General features: G+C 37.2%; 1 protein-coding gene across 4 annotated transcripts in view; it reads left to right on the top strand.

Moving 5' to 3' along the window:
- Positions 1–200: 200 nt before the first annotated feature.
- The window catches only part of RBM26 (RNA binding motif protein 26), a 42,654-nt gene continuing 18,398 nt past the window's right edge, over positions 201–24,456 (top strand). For 3 of the 4 annotated variants that reach the window (XR_004256154.1, XR_004256155.1, XM_032226347.1), the window contains exons 1-14: positions 201–698; positions 7,531–7,649; positions 8,284–8,420; positions 9,368–9,456; positions 10,287–10,504; positions 11,242–11,523; positions 12,921–13,160; positions 16,346–16,483; positions 17,720–17,860; positions 18,824–18,932; positions 19,970–20,129; positions 21,353–21,517; positions 22,367–22,498; positions 23,385–23,456. Coding sequence is in view for 2 of the 4 variants with exons in the window: in XM_032226347.1 (XP_032082238.1) it covers positions 628–698; positions 7,531–7,649; positions 8,284–8,420; positions 9,368–9,456; positions 10,287–10,504; positions 11,242–11,523; positions 12,921–13,160; positions 16,346–16,483; positions 17,720–17,860; positions 18,824–18,932; positions 19,970–20,129; positions 21,353–21,517; positions 22,367–22,498; positions 23,385–23,456 (2,073 nt within the window). In the remaining 2 variants the exon portion in view is untranslated. The remainder of the gene's footprint in view (positions 699–7,530; positions 7,650–8,283; positions 8,421–9,367; positions 9,457–10,286; positions 10,505–11,241; positions 11,524–12,920; positions 13,161–16,345; positions 16,484–17,719; positions 17,861–18,823; positions 18,933–19,969; positions 20,130–21,352; positions 21,518–22,366; positions 22,499–23,384; positions 23,457–24,456) is intronic. The other variant, XM_032226348.1, reaches the window with a different exon arrangement.

Consider the following 24,456-nt stretch of genomic DNA (forward strand, 5'->3'; position numbering starts at 1 on the left):
GATCAGCCCGGTAGGAGGACCCTTAATGAGGTTGCACCTTTCCTTCGAGAGCAGCCGTCGCTTAGCAACGGCCCTCACGCCTCTCTCTCTCTCTCTCTCTCTCTCTCTCTTTTCGCTCGCCCTACGCGACTTCCCCGCTTCCTCCTCCCGCCGGCCTCTCTTCCTCCTTCAACCCTGGCCTCTTTCTCGCGAGGTTCCCCCACCTCTCGCGACAGCCCCGCGTCGCCATCTTAGTTATTCTGGCGCGGTGATCTCCGTAGTCGCTGCCGCCGTCCGCGCTGCCGGTGGGGGGCAGGGGGCGAGAAAAAAAGAAAAGCCAAAAAAGCAAAAAAAAAGCGCGTAAGCGGCGGCCTTGGCAAGCCGGGTTTCGCGGGCGGCTGCCACGGTCCAGCTGCGAGAGCGGAGTTTTTCTCTCTCTCACACACATACAGATCCCCCCCCGCCCCCACGAGCGGTTTTGTTGGGCGTCCAGCAGCTGCGTCCGGCCCGCTTGTGGCGAGGAGTGTCGCGTCAACTGTCGTTGCTGCGGTGCCGCCCCCTTTCTCGGCTGGGTCCCCGGGGCCCTCGCGGCCACCGCCACCACTGCTGCCATTGCTGGTCGGGGAGGCGGGGCTGGGGCCGCTCTGGATGGTGGTTAAAATGATCATAGAAAACTTCGAGGCGCTGAAATCCTGGCTCAGCAAAACCTTGGAGCCCATGTGAGTAAACCCAGCCAGCCCCGACCCCCCCCCCTTTGAGGCCCCTTATGAGGGGCTCGCATGTGCGCACCCGCACACACGTGCGTGCCTGCCTGTGTGTGTGTTTGGGGTGTCTCTGGAAAAGGTAGGCTGGGGTCCATGCAAGCAGTGTGGCATCTCTGTCCCTGGAGGGCTATAAACAGCCTTAAATGACCCCCCTGCTATCCAGTTGAGATTGATGAAAGGCCTGGAGACTAAAACATGCGAAAAACCGATTGCAGGATTTGGATTTGGCTAGTCTTAGAGAAAAGGATTAGAGGAGGGTGGGGGACTAGTCTAGAGGAAAGACTAGTTTAGAGAAAAGACTAAGCAAAAAAAGGAGGGGGGACTAATCTAAATGGAAGGCTAAAGAAAAGGAGAGAGACTAATCTAGAGAAAAGTATAGTCCAGAGAAAAGATTAAGGAAAAGAAGGGCTGGGGAGACTAAAGACTAGAGAAAAGAACGGAGACTAATCTAGAGAAAAGTGCAGGCTAGAGAAAAGTCTAAGGAAAAGAAGGACTAGAGACTAATCTAGACAAGAAAGAATAATCTAGAAAAGTCTAGTCTAGAGAAAAGGCTAAGGTAAAGGACTAGAGGGACTACTCTAGATAAAAGATTAGTCTAGAGAAAAGAAGACTAGGGGAACAGGATAGCAGTATTCCACTATTTGAGGGGCTGCCAAAAAGAGGAAGGGGGTCAACTTATTTTCCAAAGCACCTGAGGGCAGGACAAGAAACAATGGTTGCAAACTAATCAAAGAGAGAAGCAACCTGGAATTAAGGAGAAACTTTCTTACAGCTAGGACAATTAACCAGTGGAATAGCTTGCCTTCAGAAATCATGGGTGCTCCATCACTGGAGGTTTTTAAGAAGAGACAACTGAGAAGCAGCAAAAAGCCTAGTTGTAATGGAAATCAAGCAGGACCATGGGGTCAAAACTATAAAAAAATTTTTGGGTAATCGCTTTGAAATAGCAATAAAGGATACAATTCCTTTGACCAAGCATCCTGCTGACATTTAGCTGACCCAGTTGCTTTACTCCTGGATCATCTAAACTAAGTCTAGAAGCAGGCTTGGTCAAAGGAATGTATTTCTATTTATTGCTATTTTAAAGCATGTAATTACCCAGTGTTCTCTATAGTTTTGACACCATCATGATCCTGCTTGATTTCCTTTGCCACTAGGTTTTTGCTGCTCCTCAGTTGTAAAACTGTGTTACTTTGCAAAGATCCATGTTACCAAAAGTACATAGAAATAACCTTTGAAATAGCACTAAATAGCAATAAATTCCTTTGACCAAGCCTGCTTCTGCCACTTAGATGATCCCTGAGGGAAGCACCTGTGTCATCCTTTTTGGTTATAGCTGGCATTATGGTAATAAGGAAATAGTTGAGATAAACATATGGCAATCTGTATGTTTTGCTTTTTCAACTGGCTTTCCTACTGTTGTTTTATCTTATTTATGGTAGACCCTGCAGAGTTACTGGCTCCCTGGTAACTTCACCAGAGCCTCATAAAAACACTCAGTGACAAACATAAAGAAGTAACCAGTAATAGATATTTTTTCTATATGACTAGGAAACATATACATGTGTAAAACTGGTTCTTGTTAAAGTGGAATCTGGATTGAGGTATGGCTCCATGGAGGATTTTCCAAGAACCATCAAACTAGAGCTTAATTAGATGATTAGTTCAATTATTTTCTTCTCTCTTTGGTTCTTTGATTAATAAGATTCAGAGCAAAATCTGATCTTGTACAATTATTTGGCTTGCGTATTGTTTTCAACAAGAGTGTTTGAATGAAGTTACTAATACAGAGTCTTTTTGAACCTTGGAATCAATTAATTGCCAATACATTTGTGAGATCAAATTCATATTGTCGAAAATATTGTTACAGTATTCAGAAACTCATATACAAAAATACATGTTGTAATGTGCAGTAAAGGATGGTGCAAACTTTTGTTATGCTGGTGGATATTTCTCCCAATTTAATTTAACTGCTGCACAAAAGCTATGTGGAAGATCATGGATTAATGTTCATTTCATTGTTTTGAGAAACTGAACAATATTTTGATATGCCATTATACTTTGGATCTTGGTATGGAAACAGTTTATACAAACTCATCAATGAAGTTTAGAAGAGTTAATATTTTGCTCAATTTGTGAACTGATTTTTCCCCAATTCCCAAAACTATTTTCAGCACTAGAGGGGTAAATATCATAGACAAAACATAATACTAGGAATGTTCTTTTTTTTTTTTAGAAAACCATAACATCATGTAAATAGAAATCATGTATGCTGTAAATGAACTTGTAAATGTGTTACGTTGAATTTGGAATCAATATTGGATTGTGAGGGTACCTAGGATACCCCCTACCCTTTCACCTATTATTACAGTAGCAAAGTACAGTACTAGAATAGGAAAATGCATAGATTTTGGGTGTAAAGGCACATTTACATACATTATATTTCCTTTCAAGACCACAAGCCATATTTGTGTAGTAGAATTTTTGTATATAGTGAAACTTAGAGCAGTTGGAACTGTGTATACAGGATGAGCTGTAATCCAGCCTATTTTTATTGCATTAAATTGCATTACGGTAATATTTTCTTGACATAGAAATTTTCAAAAAGTGACTTCTCATCCTTCTTGCATCGATATTTTGATATATAAGTAGTGTCATGACCACAGTTGAGCCCAAAATTTCTGTTGTTAGGCAAGATAGTTATTAAATGAGTTTTGCCTTATTTTACTACCTTTCTTACCACTGTTGTTAAGTGAATCACTGCAGTTATTAAGATAGTAACATGATTGTTAAATAAATATGGTTTCCCCATTGACTTTGCTTGTCAAGGTCTCAATAGATGATCACATGACTCTGGGACACTCCAACAGTCATAAATGTGAGCCAGTTGCCATGCATCCGAGTTTTGATCATATGACCATCGAGATTCTGCAATGGTCATAAGAGTGAAAAATGGTCATAACTTACTTTTGTAGTGCTGTTGTACCTTTGAATGGTCACTATCTGTATAGTAATTAGGACTTTCACTTTTCTTCAGAATTCAGTTTAGTACATGATTTGATCAGACTTTTTTTGGGGGGGGCATATATGTGAATTTAGTAAGCTCTAATTTGCTCATTAAGTACTCTCTCTGCATGCATGTGTATGTATAATAAAATGACTTTTAAGTACCACATATGCTGAGATAACTTTTTTGTTATCAATCTTCACAACTGTTTGTGAAGAACAATGGCTGCCCTATCTTTTATTAGGCTGAAGGTTTTCTTCATCTAGCAGTAAATCAGCTACAATTTATTACAAGAATAGGTTTTGATGTATCATTCTGAATAATCTTTCCTATTGTTTTCTGTCTTTCTCCCAAGCTGGAAATGTCCTTGGAGATGTTATCCATGCAGGCTGGGCAAACACTTTTAATGTTGTTAAAGTGTTGATTTACTGCACTACTCCTTGGGGTGTTTCATTTCTATCTGATTTGAACTTGTTGCTTTGGCTTTTCTCATTTTTTTTTAAATTTTCAAAGTAACTTCCTCTTTTGGCATTATGTTCTTCATTTATTTGTTAATATTGGATGGTTGAACATTTTCATTATATGTAGACATTGTGGAAACATAAGCTCATTAAAATACAGTGTTCTTTATGCTTGCTAAATGCCCTGGGATTTTGTAAATCATTATAAAGGGAATATGAGTAAGATGATGCTTTAATTGTAACTCCTTTTGTATCTTATCTAGCAAATAAGAGTGGTATAGTATAAGCGAAAATATAACCAAGTAAGAAAAAGCCAGCAACATTAGAATCAAAATTTTGCTAAAAATATGAGAAAACAATTAAAAGGGAAACATTTTTTTAAAAAAAGGAACCATCAAAAATCAGAATATAGCAAGCAAAAAAAAAATACTTACGAATAATATCTAAAGATAGATTAAAATATCAGTAACAACATGGAAATTGAGAATGAGTAACAAGGTTTCAAAATGAAATTCCCATTTTCAGAAAATATTTTACATATTCCCAAGATTGTTGTTAAGATCAAATTCTCTTAGCTTTTAGTTGTTTGGAGATTTTAGCAGTGGAGCGCAGCTATTGTTGACTGAAAATTGATATACTATTGCCTGGGATAGTCACCTTCATGCAGCTTCAGGAAGATGCTCATGGAGCAGTGAGGGAAGAAAATAGTCAAATCAACCCTAGGGATCAGTAGAGTGACAGATGTTGCTGCCAGTTAGTCTTACAAATCTTCTACATTGATTTATGAGAAGATGGTATGGTTGATCCATTCAGACAAATACTGATATGCTTTGGGATCCCTGAAATAACAAGAATAATCATTAATAACACGATTCCTTAATACTGCCAACATTTATATTTAATATTATCAGAAATATTAAAAAAAGTGTGCAGACCAAAAAATTGAGTACAACTATAGCAATTAGAGCCAGGAATTGAAGTGTGCAGCTGTTACCTATTTTGCTTCTTTTCTGCAGCTCTTTATTCAGTTTATTAAGATTAACAAGTTGTCAATGAAGCAGTGAGGAAACTTTTTATGTCAACAAAGTTTTGGATATGGATTTATTTCTTACATCAAGAGTAAACACATTTTCTATGCATATAAATTCACAAACATCACAACTTATTTCATTTCCATACATGTTCATTCCTACACATCAATTCATAATCTTCAGAACTTAATAGAGCAACATACTGTTGTTGCTAAGCTCCACTTGGTTGCAGCTTAAGTGATGGATCTCTAGATCCTGTGAATTAAAATGTCCAGTATACCCTAAAGAGTTTGGTGTAGTGGTTAAGGCATGGGTGTCAAGCTCGATCATGTCATGTGATGTATCGCAACGTCTTTTGCCTTTGCGGAGCCGGGGTGGGCATGCACTGCGTGTGTGTATCTGGCCCATGGGCCACCAGTTTGATACCCCTGGATTAACGCATCAGGCTAGAAATAGGGAGACTTAGGAGACTGCGAGTTCTAGTCCCAAATTAGGCACAAAGCCAACTGGGAGACCTTGGACTAGTGACCTCCTCTCAGGCCTAAGAAAGATAATAGCAAGCCAATCCTGAAAAAGCATGCTAATAAAACTACAGAACTTGTCCAACTAGTTTCTGAGAATTGGACATGTTTGAATTGGGTAGGATTCTACCAGTTCGGACTGATCCGGGCAAAATCGTGTGATCACCCAACCGGTTGTTAAACCAGGAGGATCCCACCACTGAATTGAATGTAAAGCAGGGGGGGGGGGGAGTTAGTGATACAAAATGTTTGAAGCCGTACTTCAGCAAGACTTGAAGGACCATAGGTTTATCAGTATGGTTAGTTAAAATTATATCTGTAATTGAAAGAAACATACATTTGAAATTATTTTATGGGGCTTTTTCAAATAGTTTAATAGTTTAGATTTGAAAAAAGAAAAAACGTTTTTCAGAATTATCCCTACAGTCTAATTACACATGTTATACTAACTTTCTTACTTTTGACAAAGCTCATATTAGAAATGTAATAAACTGCAAGTATTAGTTTTAAGGACTAAGTGATATAATGTCAGAAAATGAAGTCATTTACAAACTATAAGTAAATCTTATGTGGTATTTTCCTTTATTTTCAGCTGAAATCAGTCTTATATTCATACATCATGCTATGATTAGTGGTACTTATGACTTTCATTTAAAATTCAACTTAAAAATAAAGAATTTATTAATAATTTATTTGCATTATAATATGCAAAATATATATCAGATAATTTGGACCCACATCAATAAAAACTTGCTTTAAAAAAAATAACCTAAAATTTTTAAGATCTATAAGCGTCTGTTCTGTGGTCTTTAATTCAACTCCAAATTAAAGAAGAAAAAGCCCTGAAGTATATTTATATCATTAAGATATAGAAGGAATTTATACAAAACTCTTACGTTAAATGTTTAAAATAAATCTTGTATTAAATATTGCTTCTTTGTTATAACTGCTTTTTGCTGAAAGGTTATGGATCAGGAGATATAATTAAAGTATTGTAAAGTTAATTTTTAATTTAGAAGAACATGCAGCCTTCCAGATATATCTGATATATTTGAAAATGCTTCCATTTTTTTGAAAATCGTCTTTGAAGTCTGCTTGCTCGTGACTTTAATGTTAGTGGGTTGGTGGAATCTTTGTAATGTAGATTGAGAACATTATGTTACTCAGTTGAAGCATTAATATAAAACAAGATTGTTGAATCTAAACTAGGTATTACTGTCATCCCATCAATATTCTCAGAAGGCTAAACTCCTTATTGTGATTACAGAAGTGCTGTCTGCCTTTCAAAGTTACATTACTTTGATAAAATCCTCTCCCTAATTCAGCATCCTAAATAATCTTTAAGTATACATCTCTTCAGCTTACAACTTTCTTGAAGAAGTAAAATAAAATTGAATGGTTCTTTGGTCTGTATTTCTGATGAGGGGAACTTTCTTCTCCCTTAAATGTTTACTCACTACATAAATAATTGCTAGATATCTAATGATAATACCTATTGGTAGAACAAATTGTATAAGTGCTCAATTGAAAGGAGCTTTTTAAAAAGTGTTGTTTAATATAAGAGGTAGGAAAAAGTAAAGTGTGTCTATATATTTGGAATAATCTTCAGTATATTTTAATTACCTTACGGCTACAAATTAAACCTGATTTTGTTAGATATAATTTGCATCAAAACATTACCCATATGGGATATGTTAAACTTTATCTATTACCTGGAAGTGAGGTTTAAAAATGCCTTTATGAATTAGTTGTGTTCTTCATTTGTAGATGTGATGCAGATCCATCAGCCCTTGCTAAGTATGTTCTTGCTTTGGTGAAAAAAGATAAAAGTGAGAAAGAACTTAAAGCACTATGTGTGGATCAACTGGATGTATTTCTTCAGAAGGGTAAGTTCTTGTGAATTTAAAACTTGACCTAATTTCAAATTTTAATTTCATTTAAGATTTAATCCATTTGACATTAATTATAATTTGGACATTATTATACCAATGTCTTAATTCCCCATTGAAATATAAAACTACAGTATGACATATAACATAAGGTTTGACTGACTAATGTTTGAATGCTGCTCTTGCAAATAAGTTCATCATGAGGTTTTCTTTTAGATTCTCCAAATAATACATTTTGAAAAGTTATTAGACAACTGCCTAGAATAAAATAAACAACTCTCAGGCAATTAGTATGTGTTTCTTCCTTCCCTTGACTGTTCAGAATGAACCTTTTTCCTCCATTAAGTATTCTAAAAGATTACTTTTGCCTGAAAATATCATTGCCTAAGGAGCTGAATGTGTTATTATTATTATTGTGTCATTGCCACAAACATTTAATGTCGCATTGCAGAACTCACATAAAGTTATATGTTGTTTCCAAAGCTGGAAATCCTAGAACTGGTTCTATGGAAATAGAATTGTCCCAATAATGATAAAGTACCAAAAGGTTAATATTTCAATAATAATAGCCCTTAAGGATGTTCGTTAAGTTCCCTGTTATGTACTGTATACTGTTTTGGTTTCATTTCAGAGACACAGATATTTGTAGAAAAATTATTTGATGCCGTAAATACCAAGAGCTATCTACCTCCACCCGAGCTGCCATCTTCAGGAAGCCTGAAATCAGACTTCTTTCAGCATCAAGAAAAAGAAGCAAAAAAAGAAGAGGTAATAATCGGCCGTATCATGTTAAGCTTATGCTATACAGCAGGGCTGTCACATTCCCAACCGCGTGGGCCAGATTCGTCACACGCTGGCTACACCTGGTTTAGCGAAGGAGAAAAAAGTCCTGATACGTCACATGATGCTGCCGTGATGACATAAGTTTGACACCCTTATTATACAGGTAGTCCTTGGCTTAGAGCAACAATTAAACCCACAATTTCTGTTGCTAAGAAATTGCATCTAAGAAAAAACATCTAAGATAGATGTTAAGTAAGTTTTGCCCCATTTTATGATCTTGGTTGCCACAATGGCTAAGTGAATCACTGTAGTTGTTAAGTTAGTAACAAGTTAAGTGAATCTGGTTTGTCAGAAGTTTGAAAAGGTGATCACATCACCCTAGGACATTGCAATTCTCATAAACACATGCCAATTGCCAAATGTCCAAATTTTGATCATAATTACTGGGATGGTGCAATGGTGTGTGAAAAACTTGTCATAAATTAATTTTTTTCAGTGCCATTGTAGCTTCAAATGATCACTAAATGAATAGTTCTAAAATGACTACCTGTATCTTGTAACCTGATTTGTAGATTTCATTGCTGTTCTCACTTTAGTACATATGAATGGCAGTTTGTTAAAACTATGATATTTCTAGTGAACATCTTCTAGACTTCAGTCATAGTCCTGACAACTTATAAGATAGAGATATAAAACTTAAAATATATCAGATTATGTAATTCTATGAGAAACAGGTGGTAAGGGGTACTAATAGAGCACAGCAGCACAAAATATCCCTCATGGTTTATTTATAACTTACTGTTATGATGTGGTATTTATTTATTTGGCCAAGTGGTTAGATGCAGAAGAAATTTATCTCTGCTCCTTTCATTTTCACTATCTTTCATTTGGTTGTTAGAAAAAAGATCTGTTTCATGTTCTTTTTTATCAAGATAATTAAGGAAGAAGAACGAGAGAAAAAATTCTCTAGAAGGCTTAATCATAGTCCTCCTCAGTCAAGTTCACGATACCGAGACACCAGGTAACACCTATTTTTCTCATTCTTGCAGTTGATAAAAGTTTCTGATTTTTAGGACAAATTCTCAGATGCTGAGATATTGGTTTATGTCAATATCACAAGGTTTACAAAGGTAGAAATGAAGATGTATCTGTGCAGAATGTGTTTTAAACAAAGAATTAAAAATCAAAATGTTTTGAAGTTACATTTTCAATAGACATACAAGCAAGCAAGCACATTTCATGACATATAACTTATTCACAATAGAATAATTGCATTTTAGAAAACTGCCAGTATCTGGACTTCTTTTTTGTTTTTGTTTAGTTAACAAAACTAGCCAGTACTGTATATGTTAAGGGCTGTTCAAGCACTAAATTTGCAGTAAAATTGCAAAGTAAATAAAGAAAGTAACATTGTTATTTTCATTATTTTTGTCATAGACATAGTGTTTTTATATCTATATATGTCTGTCTGTCTAGCCTATCTATCTATCGATCTATCTTTGTTGGATGGGTATCTAGGAGCGTTTATAACTCATCCGTCTGAAAATGGAACATTGTAAAGAACCTACATCTGAAAAACCTTGAACCACTCTTGGTTTGAAGGATTTACTTCCAGGAATTGCTGAACCCTCATTGCAGCAGCATATTCCAAAATTGGAATGGAATATTCTAGAGTTGTCTGGAAAATCCCCTTCTCAAATTGATGAATTTTGCATTCCTACCAGCAACTTCTTTGGCAATGTTTTATGTTATATATTTCGAATGTTAATATACATAGCCTTTATTATATATGAATTTTCCATTTAAAATATATTAAATTTATTCTTAAGTTTTCTTGTCCAAAATACTTAGAAGCAGGGATGACAGAAAGAAAGACGACCGTTCTCGCAAAAGAGATTATGATCGGAATCCTCCACGAAGAGAATCCTATAGGGACCGCTACAATAGAAGAAGGGGAAGGAGCCGAAGCTACAGCAGGAGCCGTAGTCGAAGCTGGAGCAAAGAAAGGTTGCGGGACAGAGATAGAGATAGAAGTAGGAGTCGCACTAGAAGCAGAACAAGAAGTAGAGGTAACTATTAACCTCAAGCATTAATGTGCATAGTATACTTTATTATTATTATTTAAATAATAATAGATGTAGCATGTAGGGAAGTCCACTCAGATATTCTTTGCCCTTGCTTTGAAATATGGACCAGATATTTGGCTTTTAGCTTTCCCTTACATCAAGGGTCCAGAAGCTGGGCGGTGCAAACAAGCAAAGCGCCATCTGCAGGATGCAGGCAGCACATGAAGCCACCCCCCCCCCCAGTCCACAGAAAATCCTCTCCACGGAACCTGTTTCTGGTGTCCCAAAGGTTGGGGGCGGCTGCCAAACATGCCTTTTCCATTTCCTGTATATTAGAAATAGAATGGAATTATCAGACCTTCTAAGCCCAACATGTATTTGACTGCCCTGTATTCTGGCTCCATTGTCCAGAGCGCTGTGAAGGAACGTTGTCTGGATGCACTCCTTCCCAGAAAACTAAATAACATTCCATCACAAGCACTATCTGTTGCCGTAATTAAAAATATCTGTCTAACTCAGGAAAAAATGTCCAGTTTTCAAATTAATAGAAAGCTACAGATGCCCACGGGAAGGAATTTAGATTTTAGAATTTATCATATTATTTGAAATGTTCACTAGGTTTTTTTTGGGGGGGGGGTGTTTTGGTCACAATTAGATTTTGGAGGGGTTTTTTTTGCGAGGATTGATTAGCTTGCATAATTGTTGCTGTTTTGCTTATGTTATTCTGTCACCGTCCACAGTTCTCCAATATTGTTTTCTAGAAAGAGATCTGGGGAAGCCGAAGTATGACTTGGACAGAACGGAGCCATTAGAAAATAGTTACCCTGCGGTTTCTTCAGTAACAAACATTTCATCCGCTCACTATCCTGTCCCTACACTAAGTAGCACTATAACTGTCATTGCTCCTGCTCATCATGGAAATAGTACTACTGAAAGTTGGTCAGAATTTCATGAAGAACAGTTGGAACACAATTCCTATGGAAGGCCTCCCCTACCAAAGAAACGGTGCAGAGACTATGACGGTAAGCCCAGAAAATTTGACCCAAGTATTAAAGATAAAGATGCATGTACAGGTAGTTCTCGACTTACGACCACAATTGAGCCCAATGTTACTATTGGTAGGTGAGACATTCGTTAAATGAGTTTTGCCCCATTTTTCTTGCCACAGTTGTTAAGTGAATCACTGCAGTTGTTAAGTTAGTAACATGGTTGTTAAGCGAATATGACTTTCCCGTTGACTTGTCAGAAGGTCGCAGAATGGGATGCCATGATCCCGAGACATAGCAATGGTCATAAGCATGAGTCCATTGCCAAGCATCCATCTGAATTTTGATCACATGACTGGGGATGCTACAACAGTTATAAGTGAGAAACGGCCATAGGTCACTTTTCTCAGTGCCGTTGTAACTTCAAACAGTCACGGTTCAAACGGTTGAGGACTACCTGTACTATTTTTATATTTCTCCTTCCTTGAACTCCTCAGATAATGATGATCAAAGATCTTAAATATTCTGGTTAGATGATTTTGTCTTTAGTATTTTATATTCTATTGTGTAAAGCAAAGTTCATTGCATTGTAATGCCTTAGTCCAGGGTCAGCAAACTGCGACTCTAGCCGCATGTGGCTCTTTCCTCCCTCTGCTGCGGCTCCGTCACCGGTCGGCGCCACAATTTTGAGAGGAGCTTCTGGTGGGGGTGGGAGAGAAGCATAGTGTGCCAGGAGAAGACTTTATGGCAAGGGGAAGGTTTTCCATTTGTCTCCACAATTGATAGGGCTTTCGGTTATGACAGGTAGAAGAAAAAATATGCTGTGCTACGAGGAGACACTATGGTGGGGAAACTGAACTTCTGGTCAGCTCCAAAATAGAACAGGGTGCTTCCGGTTAGGACCTTTGTGGCTTCCGGTGTTTTCTTTTCTGTGGGAAACGGTTCCAAGTGGCTCTTGGAGTGTTTAAGTTTGCCGACCCCTGCCTTAGTCTACTGCACCAAAGGGAGTAGGAAGTCAGTGCTTTTTTATTTTTATTTTCCCCTTTTTCTTGCCCTCCCTTTTCCTTTTTCCTTCCCTATTTTCCCTACTATTTACTTTTATATTTTCTTTGTATGCTCTATTATAAACCAATAAACGATTGAAAGATGAAAAAAATAAAGAATTATTGTAAGTCGAGGTCTATTTATATTTCTCCTTTTTTCCCCTTGAACCACTCAGTTATTAACAGTCAAAGATCTTAAATGTTCTCAGACGATTTTTATCTTTAGTATTTTATATACTATTGTGCAACGATATCAAAAAATAAACGTTCATTGCATTATAATATATTCAGCTATTGCATGGCCACATTCGTAACGTTTATTAGGAATGCCATGCAGTTTCAGAATGCTACACGCTTTCTTAACTTTATTTTGCTTTCTTTCTTTTTCAGAGAAAGGTTTTTGTATGAGAGGAGATATGTGTCCCTTTGATCATGGAAGTGACCCTGTAGTTGTAGAAGATGTGAACCTTCCAGGAATACTACCTTTTCCAGCGCAGCCTCCGGTTGTTGAAGGACCTCCTCCTCCGGGGCTTCCTCCTCCACCACCTATTCTTACTCCTCCTCCTGTAAACCTTAGACCTCCTGTCCCACCACCAGGCCCTTTACCACCTAGTCTTCCACCTGTTACAGGTAGGTTCTATAAATTCCATAAATCTGCTGGCTGCAAATGTTACACATTATACGTTCAGGTAGAATTTACCAGTCACGGTTGGGTTTTGTTGAAATTGATATGATTTCTAGTCAATTCCAAAACGTGTGAAATAAGATCCGTTTTCTCTAAAATATGGGAGTGGAGAAACATAAGGATTTCACTTGTCTTAATGGATACCTGGCAAAACTAGTGAAGCCCTTCTAAAATGTACCCATTGGATTTTTTTGTAGATGCCCCGCAGTCCTAATGCCATGGTTAGGACGGGTATAAGTGGTGATTTTTTTTCCCTTGAGACCTTGGCTGAGACTGAATGTGCTTGCCTTTGTACATGGATGGATTGAGATGCCCATGGAAATTCTCAGTCATCCAGTCATGGTTGTCTCAAAGGTGCCTTTTCAAAAGACAATTGGACTGTGTTTTTTCCTTGAGGAAGAAGACGGTTCATTTCTCATCCAAGAAGTTTCATCAGTAATTGATGAAGCTACTTGGATGAGAAGTGAAACGTCTTCTTCCTCAAGGAAAAAAAAAGTCCAGTTGCCTTTTGAAAAAAGCACCTTTGAGACATGGATAGGCAAAAGTGTTTATATATTACACTGTGCCTTAGGGAGAGGATGAGTTTGGCTAGTTCCCTTTCTGATTTATATGTTTCATTGGTGCTGAATCAGTGTAGAGGCAAGAGACTAGCTGAGAACATCAATCTTAGGTACCAGTCTTTAAACTTCACTTTTCAGGGAAGGTTGGAGGTCTTCAGTTTTAGAGAATCCTATAGGAAAGAAATTTTCTGTACCCTTTTCAGTCAGGGTTCAGGCCAGGCCATGAGAAGGAAATTACATTTTTCTGCTGGATGACTTTCATCAGGACCTGAATGGAAGGTAGGGTATTTGTCCACTCTTAATATTGCAGGCCTATGGTACCTGGTTCAACCATACCCATGTCAACTTGTGGTTAGATTTCTCATACAATACAATACCATACCACACCACACCACACCAGGAAGGGACCTTGGAGGTCTTCTAGTCCAACCCCCTGCCTAGAAGGAAACCCTATACCATTTCAGACAAATGGCTATCCAACATCTTCTTAAAGGCTTCCAGTGTTGGGGCATTCACAACTTCTGGAGGCAAGCTGTTCCACTGATTAATTGTTTTAACTGTCAGGAAATTTCTCTTCATTCTAAGTTGCTTCTCTCCTTGATTAGTTTCTACCCATTGCTTTTTGTTCTACCCTCAGGTGCTTTGGAGAATAGTTTGACTCCTTCTTTGTGACAGCCCCTGAGATATTGGAATATTGCTATCATGTCTCCCCTAGTACTTCTTTTCATTAAACTAGACATACCCAGTTCCTGCAACCGTTATTTATGTTTTAGCCTCCAGTCCCCTAATTTCTACAATAGATTTTTTTTAATGGATTGTCTTTGAAGACAACTTGGAAGCTTACTTGGTCAAGAACAGCTAATTCATTCAGCCCTGTAACACCTGTGGTGTTGTTCCATGAGTTAATTTGTTACCGACCTCATTCAAAGTGTCCGTTATTGTCCTTCAAACCTCAGGTAGCTTGACTCTGGGCTATATTCAAGATTATCTCTCCTGGCAAGATTTGTTCTACTCCATGCATTCTTGTAAGGAAGGCTTGATGAGAGACCATATACATGGAGTGAAGTTGGTGGGGCACCCATACAATACCTCATGTTGATGCTTTGCCTCTTGAGTAATAGAATGCCTGGAATGTCCTAGGCTTTTGGAAATTTCTTTACAGTTTCCTGTTTACTATACTTTTTGGAACCTAATGATGTTTCCGCTGCTTTGCAGATGATTATTTAGTACTAATTGCTCCTAGTTTTATGAATGTATTTTTCTTACGGTTTTGTTAATTGCGTATGTGTACAGAAGTTGGCAGTCTATCAAATGTGTGAAATAAATAAACACTCCTACTCTACATTTTATAACCATTTCTTCCAAAACACACATTTTCATTATGATAATATATAGAAGGAGATATCTTTTTAGATATGCAGGATTCAAATGAAGCTTTAAAAAATTAAAATTAGATTGATTGCAAAGCATACCAGAGTGTAGCTTTTTTTAAAAAAAAAGTGTGATATAATTTGTGTTTTCTTTAGTTACAGTTCTAACACTTGTATTATGAAATAGTTGTACAGCTGGCAACAAGTTGGAATTAACAATGAGAATAATTCATAGTTAGAACTGCTGCAACTATTTTTTTCCACATTTTACATTGTTTCTATGGTCCACTAACATGACACGACAGGTATTTCCTAGTTATTGCAGAGTTTTTTTTTCATAAAAGATTTATATCTACCCTGATACTATTGCTGTCTCAAAGAAAAAAAACCATGCTAATCATTATTTACTTCCTACTGCTACCTATCTACTGCTAAAACTTTCATGTCTGATTATTTGTAATCTTTAATTCGGCAATAATCAACATCATGGGGCAACAGTCAAGATATTTCCAAGAGGCTAACTTAGAAATGCAGCTAAAATCCACAATGTTTGTGGGATTGAGATTTGTAAAACCTCTGGTTTCTTCAGTGCTATCATGCCCAGTCATGTTCAGGGAGTAGTTATTTACAGTGCTCCTTGCCAGCTTTCTGCAAGGCAAGCCAATGGGGAAGTTGACAGGGAAGTCAGAAATTGTTCCCACTCCCACTTCCCACTACTGTTTAGTCCACTTGTGGTCATTTGGTTATTATGTTTGGATAAGGAAATAGCCCTGAAATGAAGACCCGACGTGGATTATCTAGTGCAGGGGTTCTCAACCCCCAGGACATAGCCTACTAATGACCTGTGGCCTATTTGGAACTGGTCTGCGTGAGTGGCTGGCTGGAGCACGCGTGTGCACACACAACTCAATTTGCATGAGTGGAAGGCTGATGGGCGCATGCGGATGCCGGGCTGCTGCTTGTACAAGTTGAGCTGCTGGTCCACCGCTTGTGTGAACCAGTTCCTCTCTCTCTCTCCTCGGCTGGGCTGCCAAGCCACAAAGGTTGGGGGCCACTGATCTAGTCTATTTCTGAAGATGCAGAAGATTTTAAAAGACAAGATGCCCCCATCTTTTTTTTGTGTGTGTGTGTGTGTGGTACATGGCTGCTTTTTTGGGGGGGTCATTTTTATAGCTTCACTATTTTTAAAATTTTTGGTAGGACCACCACCTCCACTACCACCGTTGCAGCCCTCCGGCATGGATGCCCCCCCAAATTCTGCTACCAGCTCCGTTCCTACAGTTGTAACCACGGGTATTCATCACCAGCCGCCACCTGCTCCGCCCTCTCTCTTCACAGGTGTAGTACTGGATTTTTTTTTTTAACAAATGAAAGGGGAAACATGATGTGCCGTGGAATATTAGAATTTTGGAAGAAAAAAAGTGATGTGAGGAGTAGTCCACCTTCTCAGAGGAGAATGGGACAATTCACCACAGCCAAGCTCCTGCGGCCAATTCACCATGGCCAACTTGACACAGCGAACTCTCTGTGAGGCAACGCACCATGAACAACTCGCCATAGGACAACTCACTGTGGGAGACTTTTAACAATTGTTTCATTATTTACAATAAATAATTATTTTAATTTTTGCCATTCACATTTCATTCTGTCCCTCCTTTGGAATCCTTTCTTTAATCCATTTCTTTGATAGTAGCGTAACTCTTATCCCGCAGCAAGATGGCCATGGCGAGTTTTCCTGCAGCGACTTGGCTGTGGCGAGTTGGCCACAGCGAATTGTCATATTCCCTTCTCAGAGTGGGCTCTGTCAGTGGCCCCTCTCTTCTACAGTCTTCTCTATGTTGCTCCCAAAATAGCCCCAAACTTTTAGAGATTTTCAATTTATGGAGGGAGGTAAAACATTTGGGATTGATTGTACCTTAATTGAATGCCATCATATATAGTTTATTTTTTTTAAAGGCCCTTTTGAGTGACAAAAAGGATAATTCTAGCTAACTAAAATAGTGCACAGTCTACGTTTTTAATAAGACTCTGTGTTGGATGCAATTTTGTAATCAAAACACAAGATCTTGTGAATTGTGAAATTGTAAAAACTTGGCTTCCAGACTTAATGGAGCATTAAATGTATTTTCCCCTCAAAAGGTCAAAAGCTTTTGAAATTAAGAAAGCTCCCAAACGAGTTTACTGTATATTACAAAAAAAATGTTTTAAAGAAAATTTGGGGTAGGAAAAAAAGTGTGAAAAAAAGTTATTTTGTGTTCTAATTTTGATTGCTCCTATATGAATTATATTAAGTTTATATCTATGATGGAGGTGTGAAAAGCTGATATGCGCACAGCTTTTAGCATACATCTGTTTAGTAGGATAATAATTCACTCTTAAAACTATTCAACTTAATTCAAAATTATTCAGTTTAGAAATCCAGCTACTATTGTGCACATGTGCCAAATAACCCCCCCCCCCCAAAAAAAAACCAGATTGGTGATATGAACCATTTAAGGGTTGATTTGCATGTCTGCAGTATATAGTTTAAGTTTTTCTATAGTTGTATGATTAGATAATATATTTTTTTGCCAGAAACATACGACACGGATGGCTACAATCCTGAAGCACCAAGTATAACCAGCACTTCAAGACCCATGTATAGACACAGAGTCCATGCCCAAAGACCAAATTTGATAGGACTTACCTCAGGTGATATGGACCTGCCACCAAGAGGTAACATGAAAGATTTCTTGCTTTAAAACGTAAATGAGTAGTATCACGGGATTCTAGAAGGTCTTACGTTTATTCCTCAAGGCTTGTATCTCGTCTCAAATGCTCACCTTTATGTCATTCAATTTTACTAATTGGCAAATGTGGTGGGAACTGAAGTAGCAAGGATCCTCTCTAGTGGTATCATCCTGCTCATCATAATTGCATTTTTCCCAGTCAAGCAAGCACGCCCTTGTAAGGCTTAAAAGAGTTAATGGAAATGTAATAAACCATTTACCTTGTGCTCTCTTTTTAAATCATATACCTTTAATCAACTGGTGTTGGAAGCTCCTAATCAGATGAACAATGGTGGAAGGGATAGGATAGGATGGAAGCTGTTTGTTTAGTGAATCTGGCTTCCCCATTGACATTGTTTATCAGAAGATTGCAAAAAGTGATCACATGACCTTGGGACACATCATTGGTCATAAGTATGAACCAGTTGCCAAGCTTCTAAATTTCGATCACCTAACCATGGAGATGGTTCAAAGGTCGTAACTGTGAAAAATGGTCACAAGTCACTTTTTTCACTGTCATTGTAACTTTGAACGGCCACTAAATGAACTGCTGTAAACCAAGGACTCTCTGTACTTCTTTATGAGAGGCCCTTTTCCCAAAGAAATCCCTCTCGGGCTTCAGGTCTCAAATCATCTGCTAAATATCTACAGCTGTAAAGAAATTATATTTTTTAAGCAGTGTACTCTGTAGTTGCCCTCTGTGGTTACTTGCATTTCCTTTTGAAGCATTTGGTTTTAGTGTATCTTGGACCAACACTGAATCAAAGGAACCTGGATTTAAAGAAGTCCTGCATTTAATATGCTGTGAAAATGTAGTAAGTCGGTTGTCGGTAATCAGGAGAGAAAATTCTACTATAAAATGCACAAACAGCCTTTAAAAATTAATCAGTGTACTCTTTTCTTCCTCCAGAAAAACCTCCCAATAAAAGCAGTATGAGGATTGTAGTGGATTCAGAGTCCCGGAAGAGAACTATCGGTGCAGGTGATGGACTTGCAGCAAAGAAGAATTGGTTTGACAAGTAAGCAGTTAACAGAATAACAGAGTTGGACGGGTCCTTAGAGGTCTTCTAGTCCAACCCCCTGCTTAGGCAGGAAACCCTATACCACTTCAGACAAATGATTATCTAATCTCTTAAAAACTTCCAGTGTTGAAGCATTTTCAATTTCTGGAGGCAAGTTGTTCCACTGATTAATTATTCTAACTGTCAGAAAATTTCTTCTCTCCTTGATTAGTTTCCATTCATTTTTAATATACATGTCAACAACTTCCTCATTCCACACTGAATTAATCTTCGTTTATTCAATTTGCAATATACATTAATGTTGTGACTCAGCAGACGTCTCCTGTGAGTCTTTTTGGGATGCAAGATTAACAATGCAGCTGGGGCTCGTTAGTGGCGTCTTCTGGTGATAAAAGGACGGATGGTGCCACGCCCTGATTGCAGGAGTCAACGTTCATTCGTTCGTTCAACGTTCATTGATCCTAGGTCGTGGTTTATTTGTGAGAGACACTTGGAGAAGTGCTTTGCTTTCTTTTTGTACACCTTGTTTTGCCGTAAGAGAGATTTGTTTTGCATTCTGTTATCTTCAGGCAGAGACTTTATTTAGGTTTATTTTGGGCTCGCAGCCAGTTTGAGCCGAGGACTGATAAAGTGAGTTCCTTTTAAGTTTGTCTGCCTGTTGTCTGTTAAAGAGCGGAGAAGGGGGGACCGAATACATTAATATACACAAGATTAAATCTTTAAGATTTTTAAACAAGCACAATAGGGGTTTCTATAGAGGAAAACATGAGAATCTAGAGGACTGTACTCATTTATGATCATGGATATTTTATCTATAGACATATGTGATAGAGGCTGGCATTTGATCATGAATTAATCTTTGATTTTTCTTACTTGGGTAGCTGCCGATACTGGCATACTGAAGCTTTTCTTGTTTTAAAACAGTTTAAAAATAGATGCTTCCTGGAATTCAGATTATTTAATTCCACATTTTAACTATCCTCTTGTGAATTGATTTCTATTAGTAACTTTAAACATTTGATATTTTTTCCCAGACAAAATTTTAATAGAACAAATAGTCCTGCTTTCCAGAAGAAGATGCAATTTGGGAATGAAAACACAAAACTTGAACTGAGGAGAATTCCCCCAGAGCTTAATAATATCAGCAAACTAAATGAACACTTCTGCAAATTTGGAAATTTAGTGAATTTGCAGGTAGGCGATAGCGTGGCTGGCTGGGGATTTCTGGGAGTTGAAGTCCACCCATCTTAAAATGTTCCAGGTTGAGAAACAGTGCTGTAAACCTTTTTACTATGTTACTATGTTGTTTAAAATTCTTTACTAGTTGGAACATGGATCATGACGGTTGTATTTTTTCTAATACATAAAGCCCTGAAAATTTAGCATGGATGTAACATCTGTTTAAATAGAGAGCTTTAATCAGAAGTTAAATATTGGCAGGGAATTAATCTGTTGCAGTTATCCCAAGGTAACATTATTTCCTCCAGATATTTTGACCTAAATATTCCACATTTCTTTGCAATTGTCCCTGCTGATAGGGCCTGATGGGAATTTGAATTCCAAACATTTGAAAGGCATTGGATTGCCTGTCTCCGTATTTGTAAAGTGGCACAGATACTAATTCCTTCTCAATCTATACAGGCAGTCCTCAATTTACAACCATTCATTGAATGACCATTTGAAGTTACAAAGATACCGAAATAAGTCACTTATGGCTGCTTTATAGTATACAGCAGTTTCTCACAACTATTGCAGCATCTCCATGGTCGCAAGATCCATATTCAAATGCTTGACAACTGGCATGTAGTTATGACATTTGCAATGTCCGAAGGATATGTGATCCCTTTTTGTGACCTTCTGACAAGCAAAGTCAATGGGGAAGCTAGATTCACTTAACAACCGTGTCACTAACTTAACAACTGCAGTAATTCACTTCATTGCGAATTTTAGGCTCAGTTCTGGTCATAGGTAAAGGACTTACCTGTATTACAATTTGCTGTACTGCAATTAAAAAATATTAAAAAGTTCATTTGGCAGGCCTTCCCTTAAACATTTGATTCATTTTGTACCCAGTTAAAAGTCTATGATTTGGAATTGGGTTTTCATTTTGGCGGGGGGGGGGGGGGTTAAAGATTGCAAGAAAATTTGGTTTGTTTGTACCAAAAACATGCTCAGTAAAATGCCCAGAAATGTACATTCTGAATATTCTTCTCCACTTCCCGACTAGGAATTACAAATTAGACAAGGTTACTTAAAAATTATATTTTATGAGATTTCTAGTAAAATTTGCTTGAACTCTTAAATGTCTTAATAATCTGAATATTCTCTGAATGACATTCCTTGACAATCTTGTGCTTCTTTGAAAAGACTCACTCTGCATCTCTACATTGTGTTTGCCTTTCCTTTAAAAATCATAGGTTGCCTACCAGGGAGATCCAGAAGGTGCCCTCATCCAGTTTGCTACCCACGAGGAAGCTAAAAAAGCAATATCGAGTACAGAAGCAGTCTTAAATAATCGATTTATCAAAGTCTATTGGCATAGAGAAGGCAGTACTCCCCCAATTACAACTTCAGTTCCGAAGGTAAAGAATAAAATTTGACTAATTTGGATAGCTCTTTTAAGCTAAAAATCTACTTTAGCATGGTTTTCAAGAAGTTTGGATCTTGAATTTTCCAAATCAATAATAAGAAATCAATATTTTTTATTTGAATAAGAATTTTGCTTAGGAATATAAATCAGTTAAATATTTTGATTGTTTTACTATAAGAAAAACAGTCAGTTAGAGCTTATAGCATTTTAGTACCTGATTGTTCTTGTAAGATGTTCTTTGCCCTTCCTAGTTTCATTTAAAAAATAATAATATTGTTCATAATTCAGTGTTCTCTCAGTCTTATGCCGAAAATGTCTCTGCTGCTCATTAAAACATCCCCCCCTCTTATATATAAGCCTAAAAAATAATAAGATTGCTTTATTAATGAATGTTACAAAGATGTTTCATGAGGTTCAACCACTTCTGTAAAACACATATTTAAGCATGCATGGCTCTTAAATATTATTTGTAAACTTTGAGTATATTTTGGTGATAAACTGCACAACACTCATCCCCTAATCCATTTCTGAAGTATTATATAGAACCATATAATTATTTATTGGAAAGATAATCTGAGGATATTAACACAGTCATACAGAATTTGTTAGCATGAAGAAGAAAGGTTAAAGAACACTTATTCTTAAACTGTTGTTTTTAGATTTAACTAATCTGAGTAGTTTCAGGACTATGGCCTTATGAAACTTACTGAAAATATAACTATGCCAAAATAGATGAGAGAACATCACGAAAAAAGGAATAATGGTAAAATGTCTAGAAGCCAGTCATACTTGGAGTTGAACTTTTTATGAACTATTATGAAGATTTCGTTTCCTTTTTAAGGTAATACAGCCTTTAGTCCAGCAGCCCATTTTGCCAGTTGTGAAGCAGTCAGTCAAGGAACGATTAGGCCCGGTGCCTATCAGTAACATTGAACCTGCTGAAGCACAGAGTGCCAGTGCAGAAATTGTTCAGGTGAATGTGACTCTTAACTTTCTTAGTCTGAAAAACCAAACTATATAGTTTCTTCTCTGTCAGAAGCACCTGTGGTAAACGGAACATGTTAAAAAGGAAATGATTTTTATGTTTAATTCGCATGTTTAATAAAATTGCATATTTGAATTGATAATAATTAATAACCAAAAATGTTTAAAGGGATTAATTAATCTTGTTGTCTCTGAAGAATTAAAGCGTTCTAATACTCAAGTAAGGTTTTTATTCATTTATTTATCTTTGAAAATTCCCCATTGCAAAAAAAAAAGAGAGAGAAAGGATATAATGGCTCTCAAGCTCATTGAAAAATTAATTAAAGCAACTTCATTAGTAAAATAAATGTTACATGAATTTGTGGTGGGGGGAGGCCAATCTAGAAAGTTGGGTATATAAACAAAACTTTAAACATTTCAGTCTGGGGTGTGGCATATCATAAATTGAGGACTATCTGCATTGCCAAATCTCTTGTGGATGATAGACTTTGCTTTGAGCAGCCACCGTGAGTTTTAATGAATCACTGCTTTTTGCTCATCTGTTTTTTATGCCGCGAATGGAAATGGTATATTAAAATAGGCCCTGTTTCATTGTTTATTGTATTGTCTGCTCGCTAGTTTTTAAATCAGCTTGCAGCTTAATTTTTTCCCAAGTTGGTATTTGATCCAGCAGAAAGTTGTATACTGTATGTTTTGAAGTATGCCCCAAAATGCTGTAGATGAAGGGAATGGGTGTTTTGCAAAACCCGTCTATAATCTTCTATTTATCTTGACCGAATTGGTTGGGTTTTAGATAACTACCTTAAAAGTGAGACAAAATGTATTTAAAAACATGTATTACAAACATTAAACATATCCTTTTTCTCTTCACCTAGAATGTAACCAAACTTTCTGTGAAGGATAGACTTGGGTTTGTGCCTAAACCATCTATTCCAACTACAGAAAAGGTAAGAAAATTATAATGCTCAGCAAACTATCTCATAATTAATCCGAGTCAGCTTCAAAGCAGATGCTCATGTGTGATAAATGCAAAATAGTTGTCAGTTTCTTTAAAACCATGACAGCTGTGACATGAAGGTGGTTGAAATGCTACTAGCCATGCTTGTTTTTCAAATAGGCATCATCAGTGAAACCTAAATAGTTGCTGTTTCAGCATGGAGTTGCATGCCAAGATGGTGGTTAACAAAACCAGGTTGAATTTGGTGCAGCATCTGTTAACATAGAGAAAATGAAATTGCTTGACATTTAAAACTGACTTTAGTGTAGTAATGCTAACAGCAGGAAATTGCTAAAGCAATTCCTAAAGCTCTTGGCAAGAGCACCCTTTTTGGATTAACATTTTAATAAACCTCTGTCAGCATCGCTGGTAGGAAGAGATTAGGGGAGTTCTTGCCCAAAGCACCCAGATGATGCCTGCTAGGCTATGTTATATTTTGCTTTAATGGTTCCATCTCTTTGCTTGGCATTTGTGGTTATGTGACTTTCAGTATTGGGATGATACTCCTACTCAGTACAGTTTTATTTTACCTAGTGGAATTTGCACATTGGGTAATAGAGTAGGTAGATACTGAATAGTGTGGGTATAAACTGCACATTAAAAGCTTGCTGCCTTTTATTTGTGAGTTTACATTCTTTTGTCTCGATGAGTCCAATATGCATATAGTGATCCAGGATAATTTAAGTTGGATAAAATGTCCATAAGCTTTTGGGGAAAAAGAAGCTGGTAAGAGAGAATTCATTTAAGGCATGAAACTCTTGGAGATTATTTTGAAAACTTATTTAACTCCCTTAGCAAGCCACAATTCATAATTTCAATATACCCTTTTAATGTATACAATTTATTAGCTTTTTTTTTACTGTTCCTTCCATATATTGTAATATATTATAATATGGAAGGAGCTGTAAGAAAAATTAATGAGATATCCAGCTATGTACATTTGATTAATA

The sequence above is a fragment of the Thamnophis elegans genome, chromosome 11 (assembly GCF_009769535.1).
Source record: "Thamnophis elegans isolate rThaEle1 chromosome 11, rThaEle1.pri, whole genome shotgun sequence".
Classification (NCBI taxonomy): Eukaryota; Metazoa; Chordata; class Lepidosauria; order Squamata; family Colubridae; genus Thamnophis; species Thamnophis elegans.